Genomic DNA, 27,382 nt, shown 5'->3' with positions numbered 1-27,382 from the left:
TGGGAAGAGGAAGCCCGCGACGGACGTGATTACGCTTGCGATGAATCCAGTGATCATTACTGCGCTTAGAACAAGTGCGCCTCGGTCGCAATAGGCTTGAAGAAGCCGGCTAGGGAGACTGTGAAAAGTTCGTCTTGTGTAAGAGACTGCCAGACGGGCGCGCTCAAGGCAGCTGTAATGTATGTGCTGCTTGTGAGTGGAGACGTCAGATACAACGGTCAGCCGCAAGTCACAACTTCAGATGGAGAGAGAATATAAAGAGGACGAATGAGTAATGGGTAATGATCGAAAGTATTACGAAAGTGGAGGGTATAAGAAGAGAGAGAGAACTGATCGGGGCACTTAGAACAGAAGACTCATGGCCACAGCCGTGATCATAGCCGCAGCGAAGGTCATGGAGACAGTGCTGCCGGGCATGGCGGCACTCTTGTTGGCCTTTGGAAGGACGCTGCCGTCCGACAGCTTGGGGTCTCCACCGGCTGGGTTGGTAGATCCAGATGAGCATGAGGCGTCCATGATAACCTTGAATGTCACAGGTGTGCACTGAAGGCCGTCAATGTTCTTCGTGTAGAGGTTGAGGGAAGGAGCTGAGGCTCCAGGGGCGGGTTGAGCGACAGGGATGGGAGATGAGACAGGCTGACCAGACGTAGCAGCATCAGCAAGAGGAGTAGGGACTGGAGTCTCTGAAGCGGCATTCGCTCCATCGAGACCAGTAGCACCAGTTTCGGGAATAGTGACTTGGTCGACTGGCACAGGAGTCGAGGAGGGAGTAGGAGGAATAGTGCCGTCAGTAGCGCCGGCACACACGAAGAATTGTGGGTTGGCGTTGAATGAGAGGACGTTGTTGTCGACGGCAAAGGTTGTCGTGACAAGGCCAGCGGCAGCGGCAGCATCGGCAGATTGGCAAGCAAGCTGGTTGTTGAGGACGCCACAGACATTTCCTGTTTGGTCCACAAGGCTGTCCTTTTGGATCTTGAACTTGACATCCTGTGCGCCGTCGGTCGTTTGTGAAGGCTCAAGGCTGACACCATCGGCCGAGAGAGAGAACCAGCAGTCAGATGCAGAAGGTGTGCCGTCAGGTGAGCCAGGTGTACCGCTAGGTGAGCCAGGTGTGCCGTCAGGTGAGCCAGGTGTGCCGTTAGGTGAGCCAGGTGTGCCGCCATTTACAGTCGTAGTCGTACTTCCGTAGGTAGAGACTTGTCCAGCGAATTTCGTAGACGAAGTGACCACGTAACCAGTTGGGCCAGTCGAGCCTGAGCCGGAGCCGGAGCCTGAGTTACCGCCAGATTGACCGTTCGAGCCAGAGTCGGAGCCGGAGTTGCCACCGCCACCGGGTAGACCAGTCGTTCCAGTACCTGTGCCATCGGAGACAGGCGTGCCTTCAGTGCCAGGAGCGCCAGAAGGTTGGTCATTGGTGAACGCAATACCGTTGATGATTGTGACGGAGTTCTTGACGTTGACCTTGACGTTGACACTGGTAGACGTGCTGGAAGAAACAGTAGTGGATGGAGCTGTGCTGCAGACATCAGACTTGCTGATGGTGTAGCCATTGTCCTGGAGTGTCTTGAGAGCATCAAGGATGGCAGCGTTCTTGGCTGCATCATCAGTGAGCTTTGGTGCCGGGTTTGGGGTCCCAACAGGTGAGGCAGGTTCAGTAGTTGACTGAGGGGGCTGGGCGAGGAGAATGGGTGTGGCAGAGGGTTGGGCTCCATGTGCTTCCTTGTGAGCGTGCGCCAGGACGCCCATGGAGAGGCTGGCGGTGATGAAACTTGCCTTGACTAACATACTTGTTGATTGAAACTGTATGCGTGAATGCTCTTATGTGTGGGAGTAAAAGAGTGTGATGATAGCCTTGTAGGTGTCTTTGTTACAGATGGTAGCCTGGGAGGAAGGGCAACAGAAGGATGTGGCCTTTTGAATGCTTTCCAAATATCAGGGGCAAACAAGCCAGCACATCAGCAATGCCAAATACCTTGCTGTCCGAATGCGAATGCTGCCCTTAGTAGCATCGCGCAATGCTGTTTGTCAATGAGCATGACAAACATAATTTCCCTTGGGCCTAGATCTGCAATGTGTTTTCAGGTTTTCTCCTGAGCTCTGAAGTCCTTCAGTAGTGGAAGTCCTCACTCAGCAAGTCTTTGCGGATTTTATAAACGTCTTCGGCCACGCTTAGACAAGAGTAATCGACTTGAGCGAGCTTGATTCCGCGCTTGGCGTCAGTGAATGCGACTAGCTGGCCATGAAAAGGAGCCGTGATCTGCGAAAGACCTACTCCGTCTTCCTCGGTTGTGCCGCCCACGTTGCAGAACACAAATACAACCTCGTTTTCGAAGGCTCGCAAGGTACACATCGCATTGAGAAAGATCTGCTCGCTCTTGCGATTGAACCTGCGGCCTGCCCCTGCATCGCTCAGCATCCAACACGTAGGCGCAATGACGGTCTGGACTCCCTGTTTGACCAGGCACCGGAACGCTTCCGCAAATGCGCAGTCCCAGCAGACGAGGAGACCGACTATGCCATAGCGTTCTGTGTGAAAGACGGCGTGTTCTTCTTCGCCCTTTTGAAAGATTGCACGCTCGGGGTGCCAAAGATTCTTCTTGCGGTAGATGGACAGGATTGAGCCGGTCCGATCAATGAAGTAGCAGTTATTGCTCAAGATGAGCTCGCCGTCACCTTTGACGTCCTCCCACTCACCGATAGTACCAGGAACTAAGTCGATAGATAGCTCTTTGGCAAGCTCCTGGAATCGCTGCAGGAAGGTGCCATCTTGGTCAGCCCAAGCTTTGTCTTCGCTGTTGACAGGAAGCGCTAGCGAATACTCAGGTAAAACAGCCAAGTCGGCTCCCTGGGACTTAGCTTGGCGCACAAGATCTGAAGCGCTTTGGAAATTCTCTTCAAGTGATGCGTTGGGACTGGGAATATGTTGGCAAACTGCAATAGTAGGACTGTACATCGCGCGCCCTTAGCTAGCAAGTTGCTTCGACTACTTGGGAGTTTGTCTTGCAGCGAGCAGTTTCCCAATTGAAGCAGAATGATCAAGCAAGCTCTTTCTGTGTTTGGACAAGTGCACGAGGCCTAGAGCTCAGAGCAACATCAATGTCGATGTCTGTGTGGAGTCAGTCGATGCATATGTTGACGAATTGCGGCCTCGGTGAATGTCGCACAGCAGTCTTGGGCGATATCCAACTGCACGGGTCAACTACACATGACCGACGGTGCGTGCTGGTCTCGTCTCAAGCTCACTGAAGACAGTCTACCGAAAGTGCCACGGCAGTATCCTTGACTTGCAATAGCAGCTTCATCGCATTCAAGCGCCTGTATCGAACGGGCACGAGCCTGCGGCATACAAGATCGAAGTCTCTGATCCCTACTCCCAAGCTGTCTACGGTGACGTCAGCAGCTCATCTTTGTATGGTGCCAATGAAGTTCAAATGATGCTGCGACACCAGACGTCCCTGTCACGCTATGTAGTACGGGCAAGGTCAGGTTTGAATGGCAATTTGAATATGAGGGGCATACTTTCTGCATCCGCAAAGACAACGTCCTGGCATCTTCGCCAGCGAATCTGACTCTTGAATGGCATGCATCCAAAATACAGCACAAGCACGACTCGTCGATTGCTATATGCCATTTGAGTTGCCGTTCAAAGCGATTCAGACTGACCATGCTCGACTATAATATCGAGAGAATACAAATACAAGACCTCAAGGGTTTTGAAATTTGTGTACTCTTGTGCGTCTTGTTCATTGCCGATCTGTGGTACGCAGAAGGCTCCTTCTTTCAGTTGCCGAATGAATCAGACAGGTTGAAACCATTCAGGTCAGCAGAAGAGATACTTGAAGCGGATGCGAAGATGAACGTGGCATCAGCGTCCAAATTACGAGAGGATCAGGCTCGCCCGAGCACTGGACGGTTCAGTCATCTCCTAAGAAGACGCAAAAGTATGGCTACTTCCTGAGCTTGTCCTCAATCCTTGCGGTACGTGTACATATCTACTTTATGCCCCTCTTCTATTCAACAGAGCTTGCAGCATTTCACCAATCTGCCCTGTATGCGATGCAATATGGCAGCCAGCATCTCTCAATGCTTTGGTCTTCTCTTCAGCCGTCAGCTCACCTGCCATACGCAAAGCACCTGCATGCCCCATGACGCGTCCCTCAGGTGCCGTCCAACCTGCCACCATCGCAACGACGGGTTTCGCATCCTTGCCTAGCCGAGCATTGTACTCACGCACAAACTCTGCTGCGTCGAGTTCCGCCGCGCCACCAATCTCACCGAGACACACCATTGCTTCCGTATCAGCTCTGTCGGCAAACAACCGCAAGCCCTCGACGAGAGATGTACCTGGCAGCATATCGCCACCCATGCCAACCACAAGACTTTGCCCTAAGCCTAATCTCGTCGTCTCACCAACAGCTTCATAGGAAAGCGTCCCACTCTTTGAAACAATGCCGATACGTCCTGCCTTGAATTGCTGGTAGGGCATAATGCCAATCCTGCACCTGGCAGAGGGAACAATGACACCGGGGCAATTAGGTCCCACCAAGCGCGACCTTGTCGTTGTTTTGAGCATCTCGTGGACGCGAAGCATGTCATGGACCGGTATGCCTTCTGCAACAGACACAATCAGAGGGATTTCATTCTCGATTGCCTCCATGATTGCGCCTGCAGCGAGAAATGCTGGAACAAAGATGGCCGTAGCATCAGGCTGTACGTTTTGAACAGCTTCTTTCACTGTGCCGAATACAGGTAGATCCAAATGAGTAGACCCGCCTTTTCCAGGGGATACGCCACCCACGACATTTGTGCCATATGCAATGGTCTGCATTGCATTGACGGTACCTTGCTTTCCTGTGAACCCTTGATAGATGACTCGTGTTTCGGAAGTTAAATCAAGAGATCTCGTCCGCTGTGCTCTATCGCTCATACGTCTGCTCGTTGAATATGTGCGACGCTGTATCATAGATCCAAGGCTGACGTCTCCCCTGACAGGTGCTCTTGCAGCAGCGTCAATAACCCGACGAGCAGCAACATCAATGACATCTTCAGCAAAGAGCTGTAGACCTGATTCTGCAATGAGGCGCTGTCCCTCTTCGGCATTCGTACCTCTCAATCTGACAACGATCGGTACTTGGCTCATATCAAGCTCCTTTGCAGCCAAAATGATGGACTCTGCAATCATGTCACATCGGATGATGCCACCATAGATATTGACCAGGATTGCCTTGACTCGGGTATCGGCAAGCAAGAGCGCAAAGGCCTTGATCAACAATGCTGTGGTCGCTTGTCCGCCTGTATCGAGAAAATTAGCTGATCGACCACCTAGCTGTCGCAGAATATCGTTCGTTGCCATTGCCAGACCTGCGCCATTAACGACGCAGCCAATATCACCATCCAGTTCAGTGTAGATGAGACCGGCAGCTTCAGCTTTGATTTCAAGTTTCGTTCGCTCATCAGCCTTGACGAGCTTGGCGATTGATGGCTGACGTTTGAGCGCATCCGTATCGACCTTGACACTCGACACGACAACCTGCACATCATCAAACTCAATTGCAATCCCAAACGATAGTTCTGTCAAGTCATGCTTTTTGAAAAACATCCATAGTCGGTCCAAATAAACAGTCAGCTGTAATTGCTGCAACTCCGTCAAACCATATCGTATCGCTTGCGAGACAGGTTCATAAGCGCGCGTAGAAAGCAATTTCGACGAGTATTGCAATGGAAGCGTCGTCTTCGTCTCATAATCAATTTCCAACAGTGGAGACTTTGCCTGTCGATCAATCCGAATGGTGAATAATGGGCTATGTCGCGAGAATTTGCCCATAGCAGGTGTTCGTGCTGGGTTGCGAGACTTGGTTGAAACATCGATTCCTGATTTCTTCAAAAGACGCGCTGCATCTGTTCGAGAGATGGTCGTAAAGGATGCTTGCCATGTTGGACGTGTCGCTTGTTGTAACAATCGTCTTGCACAGCGGACCGAGCGATGCATGATTGTCGCGTCGTCGAGTCACGGAGCATGCCGAAGTGGGGTCATTGTCATGTCGTAGTAGACAGTCACAATCGCTCAGTCTTGTGCTTTGCAGTTTGGACGCAGCCGTAAAGAGCCAGAGCTATCCTTGCGGAGACAAAAGCAGCACAACAGAGGGTACTCAACGATTCTTGCGCGCAAAGTATTCCTTGGCGGTCAGTCGGCGATGACTGCCAATAGGGACTCGTTTGCGTTCAGGTGCAGACTCCCAGTGGTGCTTTGGCTCCCTGCGAAACTCCACAAATCCAAGCTGTGAGAACATGCGCATGGTCACTTCGTTCTAGATGGGTCAGTTTCGGTTGTATTGAGAAGTGAGGATAAGCTTACGTCCGTGTCGTTGATGCACGTCAGTGTCTGCTGTGCATAGTCTTCAAATGCAAGCTTGATGAAGAAGTTGGCCATCTGCTTTCCCCAGCCCCGGCCAGCATACTCCTTGCGGATGAAGAGACCGACCATGCATGAAGTCGCGGTTGCTTTATCAGAACAATCTGTGCCATCTGTACCCAAGTTGAGGTCAAGACCGCCTGAACCGAGGGGACGACTGAGCATCGTATCTTCAGGAGCATAGAAAAAGTAGTACAGTAGATCACCCTTGCGTATGCTGTCAAACCAGCTAGGCACAAGGCCTGCACACCAACCACAAAGTCGTCTGAGCTCTGTGAGATCTTCGAGGTCTTGTTGACTCTCTATATCTACTGCACGATATCGAAGCTTCCCGTCTATTGGGGTCATCGAAGAAGTTACAAGAGGAGAAAATAAGCTTTGTGCAGCAGATAGATGAATGTGGTTATGTCTGAGAAATAGTTGACGTTGTAGAGTACGTCACTTTCAGGAACAACTTATTTACAAGACATTTGTGCAGACTGTGCAAAAGATGAATAGTAAAGTAACAAAGATGCTAAACGATAAGACTACCTAAACGTACTCGGCACGAAGAAGACAGTGATCACGCTCGTATGGCTCGAGTGTCAGCTGTTCCTTTGGCTTGAAGCCATCTGTACGGAGTTTTTGGACTTCAGCTGCAAAGACAGCAGTAGGATCAGCGGTAGAGTCGATACATGAAGCCTTGATGGAGATGAGAATAGCACCGCCTTGCTTAAGGAACATGTGAGCGTTGAGTGCAGCGATACGAGCTTGGTCGGGCTGTGCTACATCGAGGAAGACACAGTCGACCATACCAACGAGCATGCGGTACTTCTGTGGGTGACGAGCATCTTCGACGATCGGAATGACATTGGTACGCTTCTTGGCCATGTTGATCAAGTCACGACCGGAACGGTGTGAAAACTCGACGGCGTAGACGAGACCTTCAGGGCCCACAATGTCTGCGACATGAGAGACGGATGTACCAGAAGCAGCACCGAGGTAGAGAACCTTCTTGCCAGGACCGATGTGGATCTGGTCCACACCGCCGAGAATACCAGCAGCGATCTTGGATCGGAAGGGGTTCCATACACGATACTCTGTCTTTGTGCCATCTGTACCTTCAACGGAGATACGCTTCTCGTTGTAGACAGACTCGCCGGGTGTCAAGTTCTTGGTAACGAGCAAGTCTTCCTTGCCGCGAGCAACAAAGACACCAGAGAGCCTGTGTGGTTCGATGACCACTTTGGCACCACCACGCGCACCACCACGGGGTGCACCACGGCCTCGAGGGGCTCCACGGCCTGCAAAATAGGTTAGTCGATGCTCCTTATTGATGAGAGGAGAAACATACCACCACCACGTCCACCACGACCACCACGGTCGCCGCCTACACCTCCACGTCCGCCACGGGGAGTAAATCCACCTCGGCCGCCGCCGCGTCCGCCACGATCAGCGAAACCGCCTCGTCCACTAAGGGAGAATGTTAACTATGAGGAACCAGAAAATACATGTATCTGGAATTACCCTCTTGGTGTGAAACCACCTCGTCCGCCTCTGCCTCCTCTGTCTCCTGGGGTGAATGCCATTGTTGCTGAAGATAGTAGTGAGTACTGAGTAGCCAGTTGGTCCACTGTGCTGCTTCTTCTTCTTCTCATGAAATTTCGCCCATGCACGTGTCTTCTCACGCCTTTCCTCTGCTGACTCGGCACACCACAGAGCAATTAAGCATTGGGCAAGGGTCAGCAAGGTCAGCAAGGACAGCAAGCACTCTCACTCCTCCAGACAACCATGTACAGACCTGCACTGGCCAGGACAGGCATCAGGCTCACCGCCGCACCCCTTTCTCAAGCAATAGCAGCACGCACAGCAACAACACCCAGACTGCCACTGCTGACCCAATCCGCCTCCTTCTCCCTTGCCCGCGCCGCATTCGCCGCCCCTCCAGTCGCATTCCGTCCACAGGGCCAAACAGTCGATGTCCAGGGCTCCGCACTCGACAAAGCAGGCTCCTACTTCCTCATGACGGAAATGTTGCGCGGCATGTATGTCGTTCTCGAGCAATTCTTTAAACCACCCTACACCATCTTCTACCCATACGAAAAGGGACCCGCGTCGCCGAGGTTCCGTGGAGAGCATGCATTGCGCAGGTATCCATCTGGCGAAGAACGGTGTATCGCTTGTAAGTTGTGTGAGGCTGTATGCCCGGCTCAAGCCATCACCATTGAAGCGGAGGAACGCGCCGATGGTGCGCGACGGACGGTGCGGTATGATATTGATATGACCAAGTGCATCTACTGCGGGTTCTGTCAAGAGTCGTGCCCCGTGGATGCGATTGTTGAGACGCCCAATATTGAGTACTCGACAGAAACACACGAGGAGTTGCTGTACAACAAGGAAAAGTTGCTCGCTAATGGTGACAAGTGGGAAGTGGAATGTGCTGCAAATCTTAGGGCGGATCACCTGTACCGTTAGCTACGACAGTCAAGAGTCAGTAGAAGTCCAAAGGAATACATGAGTGTTTTGACTACTTTATGCTTTTTAATCTATGACACTTCCATCGGTTGCGGCTGATTGCCATCAACCTGGTAATGCGTCTCTGTTAAGAAGTCGCTGCTCTCCTCGATTGACTTGACAGACCGCTTCTGATCCAAAAACAAGGCGTAGCTGCGGCTCACATCCGCCACCGTGATTTGCTGTGCTTTACGCTTCTTTGCAATCAAGTGACTTGTGATGATAATGTGCATCGCATATCGCAACGACGTCTCTTGGCCAATCTTGGTGAGGAGGTCGAGCGCATCTGAAGCGAGATCCACATCTTCTTCTTGTGTGCGAATGTGTAGAATCTGCCGAATGTCCTCGGCAGTGTACGGGCTCGTGCTGATGATGAGCATACGATCCAGCAAGTCAACCGGAAGACCGTGGGGCGACCTGTACTGTGTGCCACGGATTCTGGTCACACCACGATTCGAGGCCATCACCACGAGCGGTGCTAGCTCAGCTTCCACGGCACGATTCAAGAATGAAAAGCACTCCATGTCAAGCATGTGTACTTCGTCAATGAACAAGACACCCGGGCAGATATCCGCTTTGCCTTCCTCCTTCCACTCGCCCACCTTGACATTGATTTGGTCACGGACTTCAGTCTTGATTTCTCCAGTATCACCAGAGAAGAGAGCGAGGAAGCCTTGTGATCTCGAGTTGATGACATCGATTTCGTGCAGCGAAACAACATGCGCCACTTCTTTACGCTTCTGAATCTCGCCTTCTGGGCATTGCACGAAGCGTGTATCAACGCCCATCGCATCGTAATCGCGCGACCTAGCGAAAGACCTGCCGAGTTTTGAGATCTTGCCGGATGTCTTGTCAATTGTAATGACATCGCCTGCAATCACGCGTTCCTTTGACAATGCCTCAACCATTTTTGTTCCCAAATCATAGACTGTTTCCATGTCTGTTGTTTTCAGGGTCAATTTGCCCATCTTTGTCGTACCCGTCAGGGACTTGTCAATTTGAATCTCCACGACTTCGCCTTCAATCATCTCCGTCTCCTCACGAATGCGAACACCAATCGATTTGCGAAATGCTTGCGTCAAGGCTTCCGTCTTGCTCATCTCAAGACTAAATATCTCTGAAGCAGAAATCATCGTAAACGGTACACCTTCACCCAACGACTGGCTCATACCCATCGCAATGGCCGTTTTGCCAGTCGATGGTGGACCAGCCATGAGAATCGCCCTGCCTGCGATTTTATTCTGCGAAAGCATGCGAAGAATGACACCAGCTGCTTTGCGGGCTTTGATTTGTCCAACCATGCCTTGGCTGTTTGGCTTCGGTTCGAGATTGTCATCGAGACCGAGACCGCGGATGTGTGAATGTGAGGAGATCTTGTGGTTTTGTTAGTCTTTTCCTTGTACAACGAGATGTTGTAGGGCGACTGACCAGGGAGCCTAGGATGGTTGTCTCTGTCTTGTTCGCATTGGGCAGTTGTGTGATAGCAGCCATTGCCCTGTCTCTGCGTCTTTGACTGACTTGCTGGTGGTGCGTTTGTACGTTCAAAGTTGGTTGTCGGTCTGTCGCCTTTCTCTTGCTCTTGAACTTCAAGAATTGGCGGCAGACATTTCGACGCAGCCAGGAACTACACGCATGAAATGACTCCTGCTCTATAATCCCTGAAGCTATTAAACTTGCTAAAAGCCCAAGATGACTCTACCTAGCAGAGAAGCTCCAGAACGAGAAGCTGCCATTGAAGAAACACACGTTCACCAAGTCTACAACAAGATTGCCACGCACTTCTCCAATACACGCTACGCTCCATGGCCCGTCGTCTCTGACTTTTTCAAACGACAAAAGCCTGGCAGTCTCGGCTTGGATATCGGGTGTGGAAATGGGAAATACCTCGATATCAATAAAGACTTGTACATACTCGGCAGTGATCGATCAGAGTCCCTTGTCGATATCGCAGCACGTCAACGTGGCTTTGAAGTACTCGTCTGTGATGGTCTGCAAACGCCATATCCGACTGGTCGTTTTGATTTCGTCATTTGCATCGCAGTCATCCATCACTACTCGAGCCCTGCGCGGCGCGTAGAAGCGGTCGAGCATATTTTGTCGTTACTAGCACCAGCGGGTGAAGCACTTCTCTATGTTTGGGCCCTAGAGCAGAAAGCGAGTCGACGCGGTTGGGATGAGGGAGATCCGCAAGATGTCATGGTGCCTTGGAAGACGGTCGAGGATGGCAAGGAGGTGGTGTATGAGCGATACTACCACCTTTACAAGGAAGGTGATTTGGAAGCCGATGTAGCGGCTGCTTCTGGCAAGGTCAAACAGTCTGGCTATGATAAGGATAACTGGTGGGTCGTAGTAGGCCGGTGACATTCTCCTCTTGGTCGATGGTCAAAAGCCATCTGAACAAGACTTTTGGCGATCGTCAGTATCGAGACCGAGTTGAAACCTCCTGACCACACAGACTCTCTCTGAATCATTTGAGTGTGGTATCATTTGAGTGTTCTGCTGCTCAAAATTATCAAGCTACAACTGAATGGGTGGCGCAATGCCTCCCGCAGACTGGGAAAATGAGCAAGTTGTTGAGCGCAACAGACTGCCACCACGCGCTTACTATCTGCCAAAAGATTGCATCTCCTTGAATGGCACTTGGTCATTTCATTATAGCTCAACGCCTCTCGAAGCGCAGAATGTTGATGAGACTGCCAAGTGGTCAAAAATGGACGTACCAAGCATGTGGTAAGGCTTCTGCCAAACTCTGTCCCTCATGAGTACTGATTTGGAGGCAACTACACAAATCCAAAAGATTTGGACATCCCGCTTATACCAATGTCAAGTATGAGATTCCAGTGGATCCCCCGCGTGTACCGACAGACAATCCCGTAGGCACGTATGAGCGGTCTATTGAAATTACCAAAAGTTGGGCAGCAAGGAATAACACAATCCTGCGATTCGAAGGCGTCGATTCGGCATTTCATCTTTTTGTCAATGGCGAGCAAGTCGGATATGCACAAGGGTCACGCAATGCTGCAGAATTTGATATCACTGCTTATACGCATATCGGTGCTGATAATCGCATCCGTGTGCGCGTCTATCAATGGTCTGATGGCACTTACCTGGAAGACCAGGATCAGTGGTGGTTGAGCGGCATCTTTCGCGATGTCTATCAGCTTGGATTTGCCAAGACTGCAAAAATTGAGGACTTTCAAGTCAAGACAACTTTCCCAAAGGCTGACGAGGACTCTTATGTGGACGCACTTCTGAGGTGGAATGTCTCCGTTTCGGTTTCTCAAGCGAGTCAGCTCAGAGTGGAGCTTCTGGATCAAAGTGGTGGTCGTGTGGGCGACTCTCTTGCACAGTTTGGTTCGAGCGGTCATCAGACTGGGCAAATGGCTCTCGCAGCACCTGCACTCTGGACAGCAGAAAGCCCGAATCTATACACTTTGCGATTGACGCTGAAGCAGGACGACGAGGTGATCGAGTGTATTGAACAGCAAGCTGGCATACGCCAGATTGAAATGAAGCATAGCCTCTTGTGTGTCAACGGGAAGCCCATTCTGCTGAATGGTGTCAATCGCCATGACCATCATCCTGAACACGGCCGGACTGTCCCGCTTGACTTCTTGCGCGACGAGTTGCTTCTCATGAAGGCCAACAACATCAACGCCATCCGCACAAGTCATTATCCCAATCATCCTCTGGCTTACAGTCTATTCAACGAGCTTGGCTTCTACGTCATTGACGAATGTGATCTCGAATGCCATGGATTTGAAGAAGCTGCCAGTGGAACAGACAAGACTCCTGAAAGCTTCACCACAGATAACCATGCCTGGGAGTACGCTTATGTCGAACGTATGAGACAGCTGGTCCACCGTGACATCAATCAGCCATGCGTCATCATGTGGTCACTCGGGAATGAAGCCTTCTTTGGCTGTAACCACAAGGCAATGGCTGCGTGGACCCGCAAGTTTGACGAAACACGACCTATCCACTATGAAGGCAACCGCGATGCTGAAGTCTCGGACGTGTACAGCTACATGTATCACTCCTGGGAGTCTCTTGTTGAAAAAGCGACTGAAGAGCATTGGACCAAACCGATCATTTTGTGTGAATATGCCCACGCTATGGGAAATGGTCCTGGTGGCTTATCAGACTACCAGCGTGCCTTTCGAGAACATCGCAGGTTGCAAGGCGGCTTCATCTGGGAGTGGTGCAACCATGGTCTTCTGACCACAGATACCAAGACAGGTATATCCTACTACGGCTATGGTGGCGACTTTGGCGATGTGAGAAACGATGGCAACTTTGTCATGGATGGACTTGTCAACTCTGACCATGTCACTCCAACACCTGGACTGCTCCAGGTCAAGAAGATTTTCCAACCTATATCAGTATCGCTCGAAAAGGGTAACCTTCACATTACGAACCTGTACGACTTTCAGGCTCTGAACCATCTCGACTGTACTTGGCGGTATGAAAAGATTTCTAGTAAGGATCGGTTCGTGGTCCTCCTTGGTGATGGGAAGCTGGATGTTGAAGCTGGCCCTGGCGAGATGGTCAAGCTTCCATTGCCTGAGCTAGCGCCACCAACGGATACATGTGAGTACCTCCTGACTGTGTCTTTCACTCTGAAAAAGGCGACACCTTGGGCAAAGACCGGCTATGAGATTGCTTGGGAGCAATTCGTTCTTCAACCCACTAAGCTTGCGCTCCTGAACGAACCGGAAGCAGTGAATCGAAAGCTCCAGGTCACTGAGACGCCACTCAAAATAACGGTGACTGCTGGGCCGAGCATTTTTGAGTTTGACAAGGTCAAGGGACGTTTTGCTCAATGGCAATTCGACGGCAAGCCAATGCTCGCACAGCCGGCACATCTAGGGTTCTGGCGTGCGCCGACGGACAACGATAATCCAGAGGATGCCAAGCACTGGCGCTGGTTCGGTGTGGATACGATGCTTGAACGGCTAGCAGAGTTGACTACGACACAGACAGACACAGAGATCACCATCAAAATCCGGTCTCGATGGGCATCAGCCGTGACTGCGTGGGGCCTTGAGTGCCAGACAACGTTTGCAGTGTTTGACTCTGGTAAATTGCAAGTCAATTTCAAGCTACAACCAGAAGGTCCAGTCCCCAAGACAATGCCGAGAATCGGTCTCGACTTGTTACTTGTCCCAGGCTTCAGTGACGTGCAGTGGCATGGTCTTGAAGGCGAATCGTACCCAGATAGCTTTGAAGCAAGCCGCATTGGCTTTTTCAGCTCAACTGTGGACGACTTGTTTACCAATTATGAAAAGCCACAAGCGTGTGGCAATCGGCACAAGACACGCTGGCTTGTCATCTCGCAGAAGCCTGGCTACTTCGTATCTGGTCGACGCATTGAGTGCGCCATGACGACGCAGATGTTTGACTTTACTGCCAGTCATTATACGGACGAGGCCTTTGAGATGGCAAAGCACCCATTTGAACTCAAAAAGATGGAGGAGACGCTGCTGAGCTTGAATGCAGCCGTGCATGGGCTAGGCACCGGTTCTTGTGGCCCAGGTGTGGGAGATCCGTACAAGCTCAAGACGGTTCCCATTCAATTTACAATTGAGCTGAATGCGAGCATCTTTTGACCATTTAATAAGCAGTAGCATAGCCAAATCATTCGTCCTCGTCATTTCCGAGTCCATTGTCATCGTAATCAGCATTGTCGTTGTGCACAAGCTCTTGCTCCTCATCTTCTTCCATATCGACGTCGCTTTCTGCAGCTTGGGCACTGATTGTTGCTGATGTGCCCGGCGTATCCAGCCGCGGTGCAAGTTCTTCCGCAGCTTGCTCGAGTGGTGGACGTTTGCCAAAATGCCGCTCGACGCAGGCACACAAAGCGAGTTGCTGCCATTCAGCCTTGAAGCGATCAGTGAACTCCTCAATGACGGCACTGAGCTCAGCGACATTTGAGGGTACATTGTTGATGCACATGAGCTTTTCACCCTTGGTTAAGGAAGTCAAGCTCAAGTCCAAGGACTCTTCGCCAGGCGGTGGAGCTGGGTCGAATGTGAGAAGCTCTGTACAGAAAGCTCGAATACGCTTTGCATTGACTTGAGAAACTGGCAAGCTATCAAGGTAGGCCTGAAGCTCATACTGGACTGTGCGAAGGTTGTCTGACTCTAGGGCGGAAGTGTAGGAGCCTTCATGTTTTAGATGCGAGTCTTGAAAACGCACAAGCTCTTGAATGTGTAGTGCGACTTCATGATTGGTCAAGAAGCTTGACCTCGCCTCTAGGATCTTCATAGATTGAAGCTCAAGGCAGTACGTAGATGTGTTTACTTGCTTCGCCAGAGAAACTTTTGGTCGTACATAGCAAAAAGAAACACAGTCACAGAAATGTTTGTCGTTCTCATGTTAGATTAGGCAAAAGTTATGAGTCTTTTTTGATCGTCAGCTTTCCACTCGCATAGGCGAGCATCCTCTGCACCCTTGGATCAGGCAAGCGCATGTAAGTTTGTTGCCGCTCATTGGGCTCCTGCAGCTGTGAAGCCCGAATCGAGTCACCGCGAACCTCTGGACGCTTCCTGCGCTCACCGGGGCTGTACTTGACCAGTGGATTGTCAAGCACCTCACTGTACTTGGGAATTTGACCATTTTCGAACAATCGCCGTGCCGAAAACGCAGGGCGCGGACCGCCCTCACTGTTCCTGGGAATTTGACCATCCTCGTGCAATCGTCGTGCCGAAAATGTAGGGCGCGGGCCGTCGAATCTGTCTCCTTCCCTGCCTGACCTCCGTTCAGACTGTGTGCTTGGGCCGACTCGATCAGTCACAAGCGACTTATTGCCAGATTGAGGTTCTTCATTGTTGGGCTGGCGTGTCTCTAATCGCCTTAGGTCGTCTTGGTGCAGCAAGATTCTCCTCTGCTTCGCTTTAGACACTTTCTTGACTCTGGGCGGAATAATTTGTGTCTTTGGCAAAGCTTCGAGTGCTGTTGTTGCTGCTATCCAAGCTTGTTTGACTTGTGCTTGCATTTCTTCCCAGGGCATATGGAGTGACTTGAGCATAGGCGTCAGCTGGAGCGTGAACGGCCGTGATGGTAGCAAGGATGGATCGTCCTTCAGCATCTGCAAAACTGCTTCTCGGAAACGCCTGAAGATGCGTTTCCTGTGTGTGGCGTAATTGGTTGTATTGGCAATGGAGATGATGAATGCGAGTGCAAGATGGTCCTGGATTCTGACTGTGCGGCGATCACCACCTTTGCCACAGTTGACTTTGGCCTGTAGCTCATTGACGTAGAAGTGTGCAATGAAGTACTCGCTCTTGAAGTTGACAGGAATGGCATGGACCAAGACAGTGTGCTGAGGCACGCCCTCGAGCTGCCCTGTGATACGTGGCTTGTCTAATGGTCGTCCCGTTTGCATGGCTTTATGTGATCTCTCGATGAAGTCATCCTTGCGTGGCTTTGGGTCTGTGTAGCTTCCCACGTATTCATGATAGTTGGCTCTATGCCTCGCAGTGATAGATTGCCTTAGCAGATTAGGAGCTTGCCGTGCTAGACACAGACACTGTTTACGCAGCATTTTCTACTGTAGCTTGAGCTGTGAGGTGTTGGGCCATTGATGCTGGTGCTGGTGCTGTCTTTCGTTTTTTCCTTCTCAACTCGCGCGAAATGCGACAACAGAGCGCGACTCAAGTCTCTCAACAACCGATCGAGCTCAGGCATATCCACAGTCGCGAGCCCTTCTTTGCTAGCCACGCTCCCTAGGCTCATTGAATCCGGCTAGTCTAGATCGCTCCTTATTGCACAGCTTTGGCATCACAACGCGACGCTCAGCCTTAGCTTCCCTCGCGCATCTAAAATCATTCTATTTGTCTGACCTTGACAAACAAACCGCACGAGGCCAACGTCGCTGTGTCGCCCATACGCAATGAACTCCTTTCTCGGCTTGTAAGTGCTTGCCCTCTCTACTAGCTTCTCTGCGAACCATATCAGAGACGAAACGCGCACAATGCAACCCTTGGCTAACGCATCTGCGCCTAGAAAGACAACATTCAGACCCAAGAAGGCCGAAGCGGGCACAAAATTGGGACAGTTGCGACAATATGCCGAAGCGACACTCGGTACAGGCAGTCTACGGCAAGTCGTGCTACTACCAGAAGGCGAAGATCTAGATGAATGGCTCGCCGTGAACAGTAAGGGATCATGTTTTGCCTGCTACACATGTGACTAACAAGCGCGCCTTTAGCGGTGGACTTTTACAACCAAATCAAGATGCTCTGGAGTACGGTGGCAGAATTTTGTACACAGGAACGATTCCCGACGATGACGGCAGGTCCGCAATACGAATATCTTTGGCAAGACGCGAAAGAGTATCCACGGCCAACTGCCTTACATGCAGCGAAATACATTGAATGTGTTTTAGCGTGGCTTGAGGAGAATATTGAAGATGAGGGTAAATTCCCCTCCGAACTCGGTGTACCCTTCCCCAGGGGTTTCCAACAACTCGTGAAGCAGATGTGTAAACGCATCTTTCGGATCTATGCGCACATGTACTGCCATCAGTTTTCCATCATCATTGCATTGGGCGAGGAGGCGCACTTGAATACGAGTTTCAAGCACTTCATGTTCTTTGTACGCGAGTTTGACTTGATTGAACAGCGCGAATTGGGGCCCTTGCGGGAGCTGATTGAGAGTATGATGAGTAGTGATGGGGGCAAGGACACGAAGAGTTCAAGATGATAAGACATAAGTACAAAGCGTATAAAGGACATGGGTTCATTAATCTTCTTGCGTTTTACTTGAACTTGCTGTAGATGACCAGCAAGATGAGAAGGATGAGAACAGCAATGATGGTGCCCGTGATGATCTTGTTGGTGATGAGTCTAGCTGGTCAGTATGCTCCATTGGGCACAAAAGGGCAGGTCTTACCGTCTGCCCATGCTTTTCAGGGACTTCATGCTCTTATCGACATACCCGTCCGCCTGCATCAGTCTCTCCCGCGTATTGCGAATCTGCTCTCCCTGCGCCGACAAGTCTCGCAAGATGCCAGCACCAATCCCCTCCGTCTCATTCGCCAACCTCTGAGAATTCTGTAATCGCGCAGAAGCATTGTCAAGCCGTTCATGACCAGCGAGGAGTCTATTCCTTTGTGCATACGCAGCACCATCTGCTTCCGTCTCGCCATAACGATCATCACCTCGCGCACCGAATAAATCGCGCGATGCTGCGTCGTCTTTCGCTTGCTTCCAACTCCGCCGCGCTTGCTCCAACTTCAACTTGCGTTCCCGTACACGATGTGTTAATTTTGTACGTCCTGCAGTCGGTATGTTTTGGAGTTCTAATTCAAGTGCACCAACGAGTTCCCTGGCTTCATCACAGGCACGATCGGCTTTTGAGAGACTTGCTTGGCGGTTTGCGGAGGTGGTGGTGGCGCTTGTTGCTTCTTGTAGGGCGGATGTGATTTCTGTGAGGAGGAGAAGGAGGTCTTCGTCGTAGCTATCGAAGCGCTCTGTGGATGTATCTGCCATGATGTGTAGCAGTTGGTTGGGTGTTGGTTTGTTGGCTGGATGTTGGTGGTCGTTTCAAGTCGTGTAAGGCCGCAGGGTGAGATGCGACCTCACATCAGCTCGGAGGCCTCACCGATCAGATGGCATAGCACGTGCTCCCGGACTTGCTGTGCTGGCAGCTCCTTTATATGCTCTCTTCTTACCTTTTCCATACTTTAATCTCTTCCACATCTCATTCTCAGGCCTACTACATACGTATAGTTGCTTGAGTGGTGAAAGTGGAGGAGCAGCGACGTAAGGAACCTAAGGCCTTACAAGTCGCCAGTTCAAGCAAAAGACATGGGAAAGACTTGTGAGTCTACGGGAAGAGGGCTCATAGCAAGATAGAGACGGCTTCTATAGGATGCATACAGAGCCTCAGAAAGCAGCAAGGCACTCTACTTCGGGGCCGCACTCAGCTTCTCCAGGACTTCACTCCGCGGCAATCTCCTCTCATTGGCAAAGAAGGTCTTCTCCCACTCCGCCTTCTCCTTCTTATCCATATGCGCATAGATGCCTCCGATATGACCACCGCTCCAGCCAAACAAGCCCATGAGCACGGCGACACCAGCAGAATACCCAACAACTGCCGGAATGGTGCGTTTATACACACCCACTGTCGCACCTGCGAGTGCACCACCGTAGAATTGGTTCCAGGCATCATTTGTTTCCCGTAGATTGGAAGAAGCTGCTTCTCCAAAGGCATAGAGACCACCGGCTGTTGCTGGAGTAGTGTTAGTAAACGTAATGCAACCATCATCATGTCTAGACAACACAAGAGGAAAACATACCGAAAAGAGCAATGGTCGCGCCGGACCGTGTAAAGATACCCATGGCACCAAAGTTGTGCTTGCCGAGTGAGTTTTGCGCGGCAGAGACGACTGTGCCAACAATGGCAGACATGCCTGCTGCAGAGAAGCCTAGTGTGATGGAGTCCTTGGGCTCATACCGCTTTTGAGGGGTGATGGCGGACATTCTTCCTTAGGCTTACTCGGGGCCGCAGGTGTGATGTGCTAGCTGGAGTCAGACAGAGCAGGATCTGTATCGCAACGGCTCAGATAGAGTGTTTAACAATACTAATATATCTTGCCGTCTATGCTGAGTACAAACACGTGAACTGGAAATAGAGCAGTCACTCAGCGCTTCTTATCTGCAGAAGGACAGAGGGCACAATCAACAGGGCTCTGTCTTGATCTGTATAGACTCAGCTTATCCAGTTCTTCTACTAGCCCAGTATCGAACGCCCTCGAGCCGACAGTCTGCTTCTTTGACGTCGTAAGCAGAGGAAGCAGATCCCCCAGACCACGACCAGCTACGACCCATCCTTCTGCTGCCATGCTCGCCCGCTCCCTCAAGCACATACGGGCACCGCTCATCGCACGGAACACAGCCATACGGACACTGGCAACAGCTGTGCCCTCCGCCGAACAAGGCCGCGACCGAAGCACCCATGGACCTACTGTAAGCAAACCCGCAATTCCCTCTCAATTGAAACTAACTTTCCACCAAAGGGTGTCGTCTTCCTCAACATGGGCGGCCCATCGACAGTCCCCGAGGTGCACGACTTTCTCTCCCGCTTATTCGCAGACGGCGACTTGATTCCCCTTGGACCTCTTCAAAAATATCTCGGTCCCCTCATTGCCCGTCGCAGGACACCCAAAGTTGAAAAGCAATACGAAAGTATTGGTGGATCACCCATTCGAAAGTGGTCAGAGTTACAATCGAGCGAGGCGTGTCAAGTACTGGATAAGATTTCTCCCAAGACTGCACCGCACAAACCCTATGTCGCCTTCCGATATGCAAAACCATTGAGTGAGGATACCATCGTGCAGATGAAGCAGGATGGTATTAAGCGTGCTGTGGCTTTCACACAGTACCCGCAGTACTCGTGTTCTACCACAGGCTCCTCTCTGAATGAACTCAGAAAGCAGCTCAAGGAGCATGACCCCGAGGAATCCATCACTTGGTCGGTCATTGATCGCTGGGGTTGCAACGACGGTCTCGTTGCTGCCTTTGCTGAAAACATTAAAAAGAAACTGCAAGACTTCAACGAAGCTGAACGCAGCGACGTGGTGCTTCTCTTTTCAGCACACTCACTCCCAATGAGTGTTGTGAACCGCGGCGATCCATACTGTGCAGAAGTCGCAGCGACCGTTATGGCCGTCATGCAGAAACTTGGCTTTTCAAACCCATACAGATTAGTTTGGCAATCACAAGTCGGACCGTCTGCTTGGATGGGACCACAAACGATGGATGCTATCAAGGGACTCGGCAAGAATGGCAGAAACAACCAAATCTTGATTCCGATTGCTTTCACCTCGGATCACATTGAGACCTTGCATGAGTTGGAGGAGTACATGGAGGATGCGCATAAGCTTGGCATTGAGGGTGTCAAGCGGTGTGAGTCTCTCAATGACAGCAAGACATTTATTAATGCTGCTGCTGAGCTCGTCAAGAAGCATCTCGAGGAAAAAGCACCGGCAACAAAGCAGCTCATGCTGAGATGCCCGGGCTGTGTCAATGCCAAGTGCGAGGACACTAAGCGTTTCTTTGCAGATACGTCCAACAAGGCGTCGCTCTACATGGATGCCAACGCGCAGTAAATACTACTAAATAGTCCCTGATAAAATGTAGTCCTAAGTGAATCCATCTCGTCCTTCCTTTTATCAATCGCGACGTGAATCTATCTTGCCACCATCTTGTTCATCGTTACCGCAATGGCCTTTGACCTAGAAGTCCTTGTGCGGCCCAATATATGGAAACTAGCACCATACAGATGTGCTCGCGATGACTACAACGGACCCGGCTTCATCTTTCTTGATGCGAATGAAAATAGCTACGGTCCATCCCTTGGCGACTATAAAGATTTACAACAACTCAATCGCTACCCGGATCCGAACCAGCTTGAAGTCAAGCGACGCTTGTGTGTCCTGCGAGGCGGTGATTTGACGCCTGAGAATCTGTTTGTGGGCGTGGGTAGTGATGAAGCCATTGATAACATCTTGCGTGTATTTTGTCGGCCTGGACGAGATAAGATCTTGACGACACCGCCGACGTATGGCATGTATGGCGTCTGTGCCAGTATCAATGATGTCGATGTGGTCAAGATCCCACTCGACCCACACAATGCATTTCAGCCGCGCATGGAGGAGATTATGACAAAGCTGCAACAGGATAAGGACATCAAGTGCTTGTTCCTCTGCTCACCTGGCAATCCAACCTCAAAACTCATTGACCCAAAGCATATCTTACAAGTGCTCGAATCTGGATGGCACGGCATCCTTGTTGTCGATGAAGCCTACATTGACTTTTCATTAGACGGCTCATCCGTCTGCACTTGGGTCAATCGATACCCAAACCTGATTGTCATGCAAACACTCAGTAAAGCATTCGGTCTTGCAGCTATTCGGCTCGGTGTTGCTTTTTGTTCACCTGCGGTTGCAAGTCTCATGAATGCACTCAAAGCACCATACAACATCTCCACACCCACGTCTGATCTCGCCCTTCGAGCACTCTCTGATGACGGTCTACAGACAATGCGAAAACACGTCTCTCAACTCAATGCATCCAGAACACGCCTTGCCAAGAACCTACAAGACCTACCACAAGTCTCACAACTCGTTGGCGGAACAGAGGCAAATTTCATCATGGCACAAATTCAATCTACAAAGACCGGCAAGGTGAGTAATGCACTTGCGTTACAAGTCTATGAAGCTCTTGCTCAGACGCGAAAAGTGGTGGTTCGCTTCAGAGGCAATGAAGTTGGTTGTGAAGGATGTCTGCGTATCACTGTGGGCACTGAGCCTGAGAATGAGACTTTGATGACAGTGCTGAGGCAGGCATTGGATGAGTTCGATGTATAAAAAGTGCTCGCCACGGGCTATGAGAAGGGACGTTATAGATGCAGTGCTCGTGCTAGTCTTGAGGGAAAGCCTTCGACGCCAGCTGGTCGTACATCTAGATAGAAACTTGGCATGGCCAGCTTCCCACTCGATGCAGATGAACCTCCTTGCTTGCCCTTGTAGAAATCAATGACATACTCGACCTTGGTGCCACACCGATCGACCGTCCAGAAATGCGTATCAAAGGGCCTCGCATACCCAAGCCAGCCGAGCATCCGAGCTTTCGGGGTGAGCACTGTGGCATCGCCTCGAAACTGAACCAATTTGGGTCCACCGCACGGTTGTGCTTTGTCTGCTTCCCAAGCGAGGATTTCCTGCCAAGCACGTTCGTTGACTTGATTATGTATTTGTACCATGGCTGGAACATCACGTTCTTCTGTATCTGTAAAACCCTTCTTCAATACTGCATTGAAGAATTGCTGGGGTGACGGATAGACCCATAACCCATCTTTCTGACCTTCTGCAACAGGCGGCGCGGGGTCATTATCCATCGCGGCTTTCGGAATGGTCGATATAGTTCTTTGCGTTGGTAGCGCACCCTTTTGCCGCGCAGAGATGGGTCGTTGTGAGAATTCTGGCATGAAATTGCGAGGATTGACTTGTCCATCCTTGACAACAGGACAGCTGGCTGCTTCATCGCTCGAGGGTGGCGCTGGCAATTTGTTGTCTACGGGACAACTTGCGCTTGGCTGTGTGTGCTGGACGGGACATGAGCTTGCATTGTTCTTATTCTCTGAGGACCAGAACCAGCTCATCTTTGCATGGACCAGAGAAAAGACAGCTCTTCAGCAATGATGAGTAGTACTGCAGCTGGTGTTGAATCTTTTTGCCGCTCAAACAAATCCCGCGACGCGACAAAGCAACCGGCACCAGCTACAAGCCGCTCGACTGTACGGGCCAAGCTCCTCTCCTCTGCTGATCATGGCAAGCAGTATCGACGTATGCTCCTATCATTGATATGTCTCTGTGCTGACAGCTTCCAGAAGCTCATTGGTCTCCTTATGCTCTTTGTCGCTACCTTTGTTTTCGTCTACTACACGGCGTGGGTGATGCTCATGCCGTTTGTAGATCAAGTGCGTCTCACTATGATACATTTTATGCTATGTACTGACAGATATCCAGGGGCATCCGCTGCATGAGCTCTTCCCGGCGCGCGAATGGGCAATCCGCATTCCTGTTATCCTTCTCATTCTCGGTGGAACGTTGGTCGGTAGCTTTCTTGGCATGGTCATGGTCAGGTCGAGTCAGAAGAAGGCGGCAAAGAAGAGCAAGTGATGAGCATCACTCGAGACAGGCGACAGGCATAGTTCAGTCAGAGATCACGCGCTTGTTGTGAGCATCGATGCGTGACAATACGGAGGATACACTAGTACTGGTCGCTTCATTTCCTTTCACTGTAGAAAGCATTACGCGTACTGATGCTACCAATTGAAAAGACTGCTCTCCTACGTTCTCGCCTTGCTTCATTCATAGAAACGACTCACTTGAGACACCGCAATGAAAGAGAGAAAGGGGAGTGTTTTTCCAAATATTCCCGACATGCACGAGGCATGCCGGAGCAGTCTTGTTTAGTTTTCAACTAGCAAAAACGTTATCTCGGACGAATCCTCACTGATTAACGTAAAGCCCGGGCACAGGGATGGGGAAAGGAAGAGGGTGCGGGCCGCGTTGTGAATATATACAAATCCCTGGGATACACGTGCAACCAGTCTCACGCTCAAATTCCATCAGATGGCGCCTGCACTTCTACGCTTTCGAAAAGATCTTCCTCACTCTATCACATACCCTATACTTATGCACGGTTTCTACTGATCGAGACTTCGTGCTGATGCTGTAGCTGAGGAGATCTTCCCATTGATAATCTGCTCATTGCTTGGTATCTGCATGTCCATCTGATTGCCAAGAGATAACAGATAACGTCCAGCACGTAACAAAGTTATCTCGCATTCCGATACATGGGCTTATCTGTGTCGTAGATGCATCGCTTCAAGATGCCGAGGCAGCTGGGTCGTGTGCCGCTACGGTTCAAAAGCATAAGAGCTGCACAGACGACACGCATCGCTCAACTATACTAAGACATACAAGCTCTACAGATGTCGGCTTTCCGCGTTGTCCTTCCTGAGGGTTTAGGTTATGGCATCGTCGTAGGCATTGGATTCGTGGCAGCTCTCTTGATGGTCTTGCTCTCCTATATTCAGAATCGATACACAGTCAATTCTACATCTGATCCAGAAGAGTTCAACACGGCGAGTCGAAGTGTCAAGCCAGGACTCATAGCAACAGCTGTTGTCTCTTCATGGACTTGTAAGTCTCCTTGATTCAGCACAAAATCTAACTTTCGCAGGGGCTGCAACGTTGCTGCAAAGTTCAGCTGTGGCCTACCGATACGGTATCACCGGCTCCTATTTCTATGCTGCTGGTGCCACCATCCAGATTGTTCTCTTTGCAGTATTGGCCGTCAAGATCAAGCTCAATGCTCCAAGGTGTCACACGTTCTTGGAAGTCATTCATCGTCGTTACGGCGTCACTGTGCACTGGCTCATACTGGCGTTTGCACTAGTGACTAACTTGTTGGTCTCGACGCAGCTACTCCTTGGCGGCTCAGCGGTCGTCAATGCGCTCACTGGTGCGAATGTCTACGCTTGCAACATCTTGATTCCACTTGGCGTTGTATGTTACGTTGTGGTTGGCGGCCTTCGAGCAACTTTCTTGGCGGAGTAAGTCGCATTGCATTCGACCAGCATCGCTAACGGTCTAGCTACTCCCACACTGCCATCCTCATGATCATCATCCTCTACTTTCTCTTCAGTGCCTTCGTCACGTCATCCAAGCTTGGATCTCCAGGTGCCTTGTACGACCTTGTCAAAGCCGCTGGTTTGGAAACTCCCGTCGGTGGCAACCAGAATGGGTCCTACTTGACCATGAAATCCAACCAAGGCCTGGTATTTGGCTTGATCAATGTTTGCGCAAACTTCGCTACTGTGTTTCTGGATCAGGGATATTGGCAACGCGCTATTGCCTCAAAGCCATCGACGGCTATGCGAGGCTACTTGCTGGTCCGTCATCTATCCATTTATAAGCGAATGCTAACTCAAAGGGCGGTCTCGCATGGTTCAGTGTGCCCTTTGGCTTCGCCACCTGTCTCGGGCTCGTTGCTCTAGGGCTGCGGCATGATCCTGACTTTCCAACATTCCCAGATATCCTATCTTCAGCACAAATTGGTGCAGGTCTGCCAGCTCCAGCGGCAGCTTATGTTCTGCTCGGCAAAGGGGGTGCCGTTGCTATGCTCATCATTCTTTTCATGGCCGTGACATCAGCTCTCAGTTCTGAACTCATTGCCACTTCATCCATCTGGACGTTTGACATTTATGCCATCTACATCGATCCTCATGCAAGCGGAAAGAAGTTGGTCCGCTTATCCCATGTAGGCATTGTTGCGTGGGCCATCATTACAGCACTCGGTGCTTGTATCTGGAACATTGTTGGTCTTGACTTGGGCTGGCTTTACAATTTCATGGGCGTTGTCGTGTGTCCTGCCGTGGTGCCCGTCTTTTATGCATTTAGCTGGAAGAAGCAACCTTGGATCGCCATGATCGTTGCACCACTTGCAGCATTGGTTGCTGGACTTACTGCTTGGCTAGTCACAGCAGCAGCGCTTCATGATGGTGTCATTTCTATTGAAACGACGGGAACGCTGTATGCGCAGCTTGCGGGAAATCTAACGTCGCTCATGGTGTCTGCTATTGTGGCCACCACCATTTCACTCATTTGGCCGGCTGACTTTGACTTTAGCATTACGCGCTCCATCAATGTGCAGACGAGCACAGTCTCAAGTATCAAAGAGAAGGAGCTATCGGGTACGTCGACACCAGAAAAACAGGTTCTTGAAGACACCATTGAGTCAGGGACAGGTGAAATCTTGGATGACGACGAGAACCCCGTCCTCCTCAACCGCGCTGTGCGAACAGCTGCGTATACAGGAATATCGACCAGTGTTATTCTGATCTTGATCGTTCCCCTACCCCTCTTCTTATCGCACTATGTCTTTTCCAAGGGCTTTTTCACCGGCTGGATCGTCGTATCAATGCTCTGGGCATGGGTCGCTGCATTCATCACGATTGTATTGCCTATATGGGAATCGTGGACGTCAATGAGCCGTGTTTTCAATGGGATCTGGGCAGACATGAGGGGCAAGGCCATTCCAAATCGAGCAGACTAGCTCACACGGGAGTATACATGTATAGATGTCAAACGGTTGTGAATGAATGAATACTCGATACGCTAACAAAGAACATGTCAAGTCTTTACGTGCGCCACCAGAGCCTGGTCAGCTTCTGTGCAGCTTGCTTCTTTTGCAACAAGAAGATGCCGTACATGAGTGCTTCTGATGTAGGCGGGCAACCAGGCACATAGATATCCACTGGTACGATACGGTCACATCCCCGTACAACCGAGTAACTGTAGTGGTAGTAACCACCTCCATTCGCACATGATCCCATAGAGATGACCCAACGAGGTTCAGGCATCTGGTCATACACTTGCCTCAATGCCGGTGCCATCTTGTTTGTCAAGGTACCAGCAACAATCATGACATCCGATTGACGTGGTGAAGCACGGAAAATGATTCCGAGACGGTCCTGGTCGTATCGGGGCGCAGAGACGTGCATCATCTCCACCGCACAGCAAGCGAGTCCAAAAGTCATTGGCCAAAGCGAACCTTGTCGCGCCCAATTGACCACTGAATCAGCCGTTGTAAGGATATAGTCCATAGCGTTCTGTGGCTTGGCTTCAGACCCGAGCGGCATGTTTTCTTCGAGGCGAGATGGGCCTACGGCTGTGGTGGACGGCGTGGCGAGAGCACGGGTAACATTGAGCAGGGCCGGGCGCAGCGCTGATTGTTAGCACTCACTCGGAACAGTAGAGTAGTGAAGACGTACGCTGTCTGATGGCTGTTCTCAACATCCTGGGCTGTCCTGGCTGGTTGTAGTTGTGTCTGTGTCTTGCTTACGCTCTCTTCTTGGTCGTTCGCTTGCAGGGTTAGGCGAGCGACATCCAGGACGCGA

General features: G+C 50.9%; 20 protein-coding genes across 20 annotated transcripts; 8 read left to right on the top strand and 12 right to left on the bottom strand.

Moving 5' to 3' along the window:
- Positions 1–94: 94 nt before the first annotated feature.
- On the bottom strand, positions 95–1,946 carry BCR37DRAFT_81823 (uncharacterized protein). Its single transcript, XM_040872494.1, has one exon. The coding sequence runs from the start codon at positions 1,783–1,785 to the stop codon at positions 343–345; it is 1,443 nt and encodes a 480-aa protein (XP_040724101.1). The 5' UTR covers positions 1,786–1,946; the 3' UTR covers positions 95–342.
- On the bottom strand, positions 1,636–3,309 carry BCR37DRAFT_80498 (carbon-nitrogen hydrolase). The gene has a single exon (XM_040872493.1). It carries the CDS (start codon positions 2,951–2,953, stop codon positions 2,108–2,110), a length of 846 nt encoding a protein of 281 aa, XP_040724100.1. The 5' UTR covers positions 2,954–3,309; the 3' UTR covers positions 1,636–2,107.
- Positions 3,310–3,997: 688 nt separating this feature from the next.
- BCR37DRAFT_349540 (succinate-CoA ligase) lies at positions 3,998–4,927 on the bottom strand (the record flags this gene model as incomplete). The annotated part of the gene is made up of 1 exon (XM_040867931.1): positions 3,998–4,927. The coding sequence occupies one exon, from the start codon at positions 4,925–4,927 to the stop codon at positions 3,998–4,000; it is 930 nt and encodes a 309-aa protein (XP_040724099.1).
- Positions 4,928–5,845: 918 nt separating this feature from the next.
- Positions 5,846–6,942, bottom strand: BCR37DRAFT_80313 (uncharacterized protein). Its single transcript, XM_040872492.1, has 2 exons — positions 6,356–6,942; positions 5,846–6,308 (listed from the first exon to the last, which is right to left on the bottom strand). The coding sequence occupies exons 1-2, from the start codon at positions 6,758–6,760 to the stop codon at positions 6,150–6,152; spliced, it is 564 nt and encodes a 187-aa protein (XP_040724098.1). The 5' UTR covers positions 6,761–6,942; the 3' UTR covers positions 5,846–6,149.
- A 1-nt stretch (position 6,943) lies between these two features.
- On the bottom strand, positions 6,944–7,980 carry BCR37DRAFT_403195 (Fibrillarin-domain-containing protein; the record flags this gene model as incomplete). The annotated part of the gene is made up of 3 exons (XM_040871980.1): positions 6,944–7,695; positions 7,746–7,864; positions 7,919–7,980. The coding sequence occupies 3 exons, from the start codon at positions 7,978–7,980 to the stop codon at positions 6,944–6,946; spliced, it is 933 nt and encodes a 310-aa protein (XP_040724097.1).
- Positions 7,981–8,182: 202 nt separating this feature from the next.
- BCR37DRAFT_388339 (uncharacterized protein) lies at positions 8,183–8,866 on the top strand (the record flags this gene model as incomplete). Its single annotated transcript, XM_040870611.1, has 1 exon — positions 8,183–8,866. The coding sequence occupies one exon, from the start codon at positions 8,183–8,185 to the stop codon at positions 8,864–8,866; it is 684 nt and encodes a 227-aa protein (XP_040724096.1).
- Positions 8,867–8,905: 39 nt separating this feature from the next.
- BCR37DRAFT_381384 (TIP49 C-terminus-domain-containing protein) lies at positions 8,906–10,279 on the bottom strand. The gene has a single exon (XM_040869686.1). The coding sequence runs from the start codon at positions 10,204–10,206 to the stop codon at positions 8,938–8,940; it is 1,269 nt and encodes a 422-aa protein (XP_040724095.1). The 5' UTR covers positions 10,207–10,279; the 3' UTR covers positions 8,906–8,937.
- Positions 10,280–10,594: 315 nt separating this feature from the next.
- Positions 10,595–11,266, top strand: BCR37DRAFT_349256 (S-adenosyl-L-methionine-dependent methyltransferase; the record flags this gene model as incomplete). Its single annotated transcript, XM_040867912.1, has 1 exon — positions 10,595–11,266. The coding sequence occupies one exon, from the start codon at positions 10,595–10,597 to the stop codon at positions 11,264–11,266; it is 672 nt and encodes a 223-aa protein (XP_040724094.1).
- A 178-nt stretch (positions 11,267–11,444) lies between these two features.
- BCR37DRAFT_394025 (glycosyl hydrolases family 2, TIM barrel domain-containing protein) lies at positions 11,445–14,514 on the top strand (the record flags this gene model as incomplete). Its single annotated transcript, XM_040871396.1, has 2 exons — positions 11,445–11,635; positions 11,682–14,514. The coding sequence occupies 2 exons, from the start codon at positions 11,445–11,447 to the stop codon at positions 14,512–14,514; spliced, it is 3,024 nt and encodes a 1,007-aa protein (XP_040724093.1).
- Positions 14,515–14,779: 265 nt separating this feature from the next.
- BCR37DRAFT_340586 (RNA polymerase III subunit Rpc17) lies at positions 14,780–15,172 on the bottom strand (the record flags this gene model as incomplete). Its single annotated transcript, XM_040867368.1, has 1 exon — positions 14,780–15,172. A coding segment is annotated over one exon (393 nt), but the record flags the coding sequence as incomplete, so codon positions are not given.
- Positions 15,173–15,245: 73 nt separating this feature from the next.
- Positions 15,246–16,520, bottom strand: BCR37DRAFT_79505 (uncharacterized protein). The gene has a single exon (XM_040872489.1). The coding sequence runs from the start codon at positions 16,449–16,451 to the stop codon at positions 15,300–15,302; it is 1,152 nt and encodes a 383-aa protein (XP_040724091.1). The 5' UTR covers positions 16,452–16,520; the 3' UTR covers positions 15,246–15,299.
- Positions 16,521–16,880: 360 nt separating this feature from the next.
- BCR37DRAFT_349418 (Mob1/phocein) lies at positions 16,881–17,611 on the top strand (the record flags this gene model as incomplete). Its single annotated transcript, XM_040867927.1, has 2 exons — positions 16,881–17,064; positions 17,118–17,611. The coding sequence occupies 2 exons, from the start codon at positions 16,881–16,883 to the stop codon at positions 17,609–17,611; spliced, it is 678 nt and encodes a 225-aa protein (XP_040724090.1).
- Positions 17,612–17,631: 20 nt separating this feature from the next.
- On the bottom strand, positions 17,632–18,520 carry BCR37DRAFT_381377 (snare region anchored in the vesicle membrane C-terminus-domain-containing protein). Its single transcript, XM_040869685.1, has 2 exons — positions 17,801–18,520; positions 17,632–17,754 (listed from the first exon to the last, which is right to left on the bottom strand). Exons 1-2 carry the CDS (start codon positions 18,397–18,399, stop codon positions 17,667–17,669), a joined length of 687 nt encoding a protein of 228 aa, XP_040724089.1. The 5' UTR covers positions 18,400–18,520; the 3' UTR covers positions 17,632–17,666.
- A 196-nt stretch (positions 18,521–18,716) lies between these two features.
- Positions 18,717–19,503, bottom strand: BCR37DRAFT_381374 (uncharacterized protein). The gene is made up of 2 exons (XM_040869684.1): positions 19,209–19,503; positions 18,717–19,141 (listed from the first exon to the last, which is right to left on the bottom strand). The coding sequence occupies exons 1-2, from the start codon at positions 19,390–19,392 to the stop codon at positions 18,816–18,818; spliced, it is 510 nt and encodes a 169-aa protein (XP_040724088.1). The 5' UTR covers positions 19,393–19,503; the 3' UTR covers positions 18,717–18,815.
- Positions 19,504–19,511: 8 nt separating this feature from the next.
- Positions 19,512–21,068, top strand: BCR37DRAFT_381373 (ferrochelatase). Its single transcript, XM_040869683.1, has 2 exons — positions 19,512–19,878; positions 19,929–21,068. Exons 1-2 carry the CDS (start codon positions 19,753–19,755, stop codon positions 21,018–21,020), a joined length of 1,218 nt encoding a protein of 405 aa, XP_040724087.1. The 5' UTR covers positions 19,512–19,752; the 3' UTR covers positions 21,021–21,068.
- Positions 21,069–21,113: 45 nt separating this feature from the next.
- Positions 21,114–22,410, top strand: BCR37DRAFT_381371 (pyridoxal phosphate-dependent transferase). Its single transcript, XM_040869682.1, has one exon. It carries the CDS (start codon positions 21,135–21,137, stop codon positions 22,278–22,280), a length of 1,146 nt encoding a protein of 381 aa, XP_040724086.1. The 5' UTR covers positions 21,114–21,134; the 3' UTR covers positions 22,281–22,410.
- On the bottom strand, positions 21,840–23,264 carry BCR37DRAFT_79511 (cytochrome c/c1 heme-lyase). The gene has a single exon (XM_040872490.1). The coding sequence runs from the start codon at positions 23,072–23,074 to the stop codon at positions 22,313–22,315; it is 762 nt and encodes a 253-aa protein (XP_040724085.1). The 5' UTR covers positions 23,075–23,264; the 3' UTR covers positions 21,840–22,312.
- BCR37DRAFT_381368 (dolichol phosphate-mannose biosynthesis regulatory protein Dpm2) lies at positions 23,156–23,790 on the top strand. The gene is made up of 3 exons (XM_040869681.1): positions 23,156–23,258; positions 23,303–23,392; positions 23,442–23,790. The coding sequence occupies exons 1-3, from the start codon at positions 23,241–23,243 to the stop codon at positions 23,592–23,594; spliced, it is 261 nt and encodes an 86-aa protein (XP_040724084.1). The 5' UTR covers positions 23,156–23,240; the 3' UTR covers positions 23,595–23,790.
- Positions 23,791–24,412: 622 nt separating this feature from the next.
- On the top strand, positions 24,413–26,538 carry BCR37DRAFT_403186 (solute symporter family transporter; the record flags this gene model as incomplete). Its single annotated transcript, XM_040871979.1, has 4 exons — positions 24,413–24,623; positions 24,664–25,036; positions 25,078–25,375; positions 25,417–26,538. The coding sequence occupies 4 exons, from the start codon at positions 24,413–24,415 to the stop codon at positions 26,536–26,538; spliced, it is 2,004 nt and encodes a 667-aa protein (XP_040724083.1).
- An 85-nt stretch (positions 26,539–26,623) lies between these two features.
- On the bottom strand, positions 26,624–27,281 carry BCR37DRAFT_394014 (uncharacterized protein; the record flags this gene model as incomplete). The annotated part of the gene is made up of 2 exons (XM_040871395.1): positions 26,624–27,210; positions 27,257–27,281. 2 exons carry the CDS (start codon positions 27,279–27,281, stop codon positions 26,624–26,626), a joined length of 612 nt encoding a protein of 203 aa, XP_040724082.1.
- Between the last annotated feature and the right edge of the window lie 101 nt (positions 27,282–27,382).

This window comes from Protomyces lactucae-debilis, assembly GCF_002105105.1.
Source record: "Protomyces lactucae-debilis strain 12-1054 chromosome Unknown BCR37scaffold_14, whole genome shotgun sequence".
Lineage (NCBI taxonomy): Eukaryota > Fungi > Ascomycota > Taphrinomycetes > Taphrinales > Protomycetaceae > Protomyces > Protomyces lactucae-debilis.
Note: the sequence above shows the minus strand (reverse complement) of the source record. Positions and strands in the feature narration are given on the sequence as shown.

Bases quoted from the DNA above. Each gene is read 5' to 3' on its own strand.
- BCR37DRAFT_81823 (XM_040872494.1), bottom strand. From the start codon at position 1,785: ATGTTAGTCAAGGCAAGTTTCATCACCGCCAGCCTCTCCATGGGCGTC.
- BCR37DRAFT_80498 (XM_040872493.1), bottom strand. From the start codon at position 2,953: ATGTACAGTCCTACTATTGCAGTTTGCCAACATATTCCCAGTCCCAAC.
- BCR37DRAFT_80313 (XM_040872492.1), bottom strand. From the start codon at position 6,760: ATGACCCCAATAGACGGGAAGCTTCGATATCGTGCAGTAGATATAGAG. The intron at 6,309-6,355 runs GTAAGCTTATCC...TGACCCATCTAG, and splicing joins CGTGCATCAACGACACGGAC to AACGAAGTGACCATGCGCAT.
- BCR37DRAFT_381384 (XM_040869686.1), bottom strand. From the start codon at position 10,206: ATGGTTGGACAAATCAAAGCCCGCAAAGCAGCTGGTGTCATTCTTCGC.
- BCR37DRAFT_79505 (XM_040872489.1), bottom strand. From the start codon at position 16,451: ATGCTGCGTAAACAGTGTCTGTGTCTAGCACGGCAAGCTCCTAATCTG.
- BCR37DRAFT_381377 (XM_040869685.1), bottom strand. From the start codon at position 18,399: ATGGCAGATACATCCACAGAGCGCTTCGATAGCTACGACGAAGACCTC. The intron at 17,755-17,800 runs GTAAGACCTGCC...CTGACCAGCTAG, and splicing joins CTGAAAAGCATGGGCAGACG to ACTCATCACCAACAAGATCA.
- BCR37DRAFT_381374 (XM_040869684.1), bottom strand. From the start codon at position 19,392: ATGTCCGCCATCACCCCTCAAAAGCGGTATGAGCCCAAGGACTCCATC. The intron at 19,142-19,208 runs GTATGTTTTCCT...ACACTACTCCAG, and splicing joins CGCGACCATTGCTCTTTTCG to CAACAGCCGGTGGTCTCTAT.
- BCR37DRAFT_381373 (XM_040869683.1), top strand. From the start codon at position 19,753: ATGCTCGCCCGCTCCCTCAAGCACATACGGGCACCGCTCATCGCACGG. The intron at 19,879-19,928 runs GTAAGCAAACCC...TTTCCACCAAAG, and splicing joins GAAGCACCCATGGACCTACT to GGTGTCGTCTTCCTCAACAT.
- BCR37DRAFT_381371 (XM_040869682.1), top strand. From the start codon at position 21,135: ATGGCCTTTGACCTAGAAGTCCTTGTGCGGCCCAATATATGGAAACTA.
- BCR37DRAFT_79511 (XM_040872490.1), bottom strand. From the start codon at position 23,074: ATGAGCTGGTTCTGGTCCTCAGAGAATAAGAACAATGCAAGCTCATGT.
- BCR37DRAFT_381368 (XM_040869681.1), top strand. The intron at 23,393-23,441 runs GTGCGTCTCACT...ACAGATATCCAG, and splicing joins TCATGCCGTTTGTAGATCAA to GGGCATCCGCTGCATGAGCT.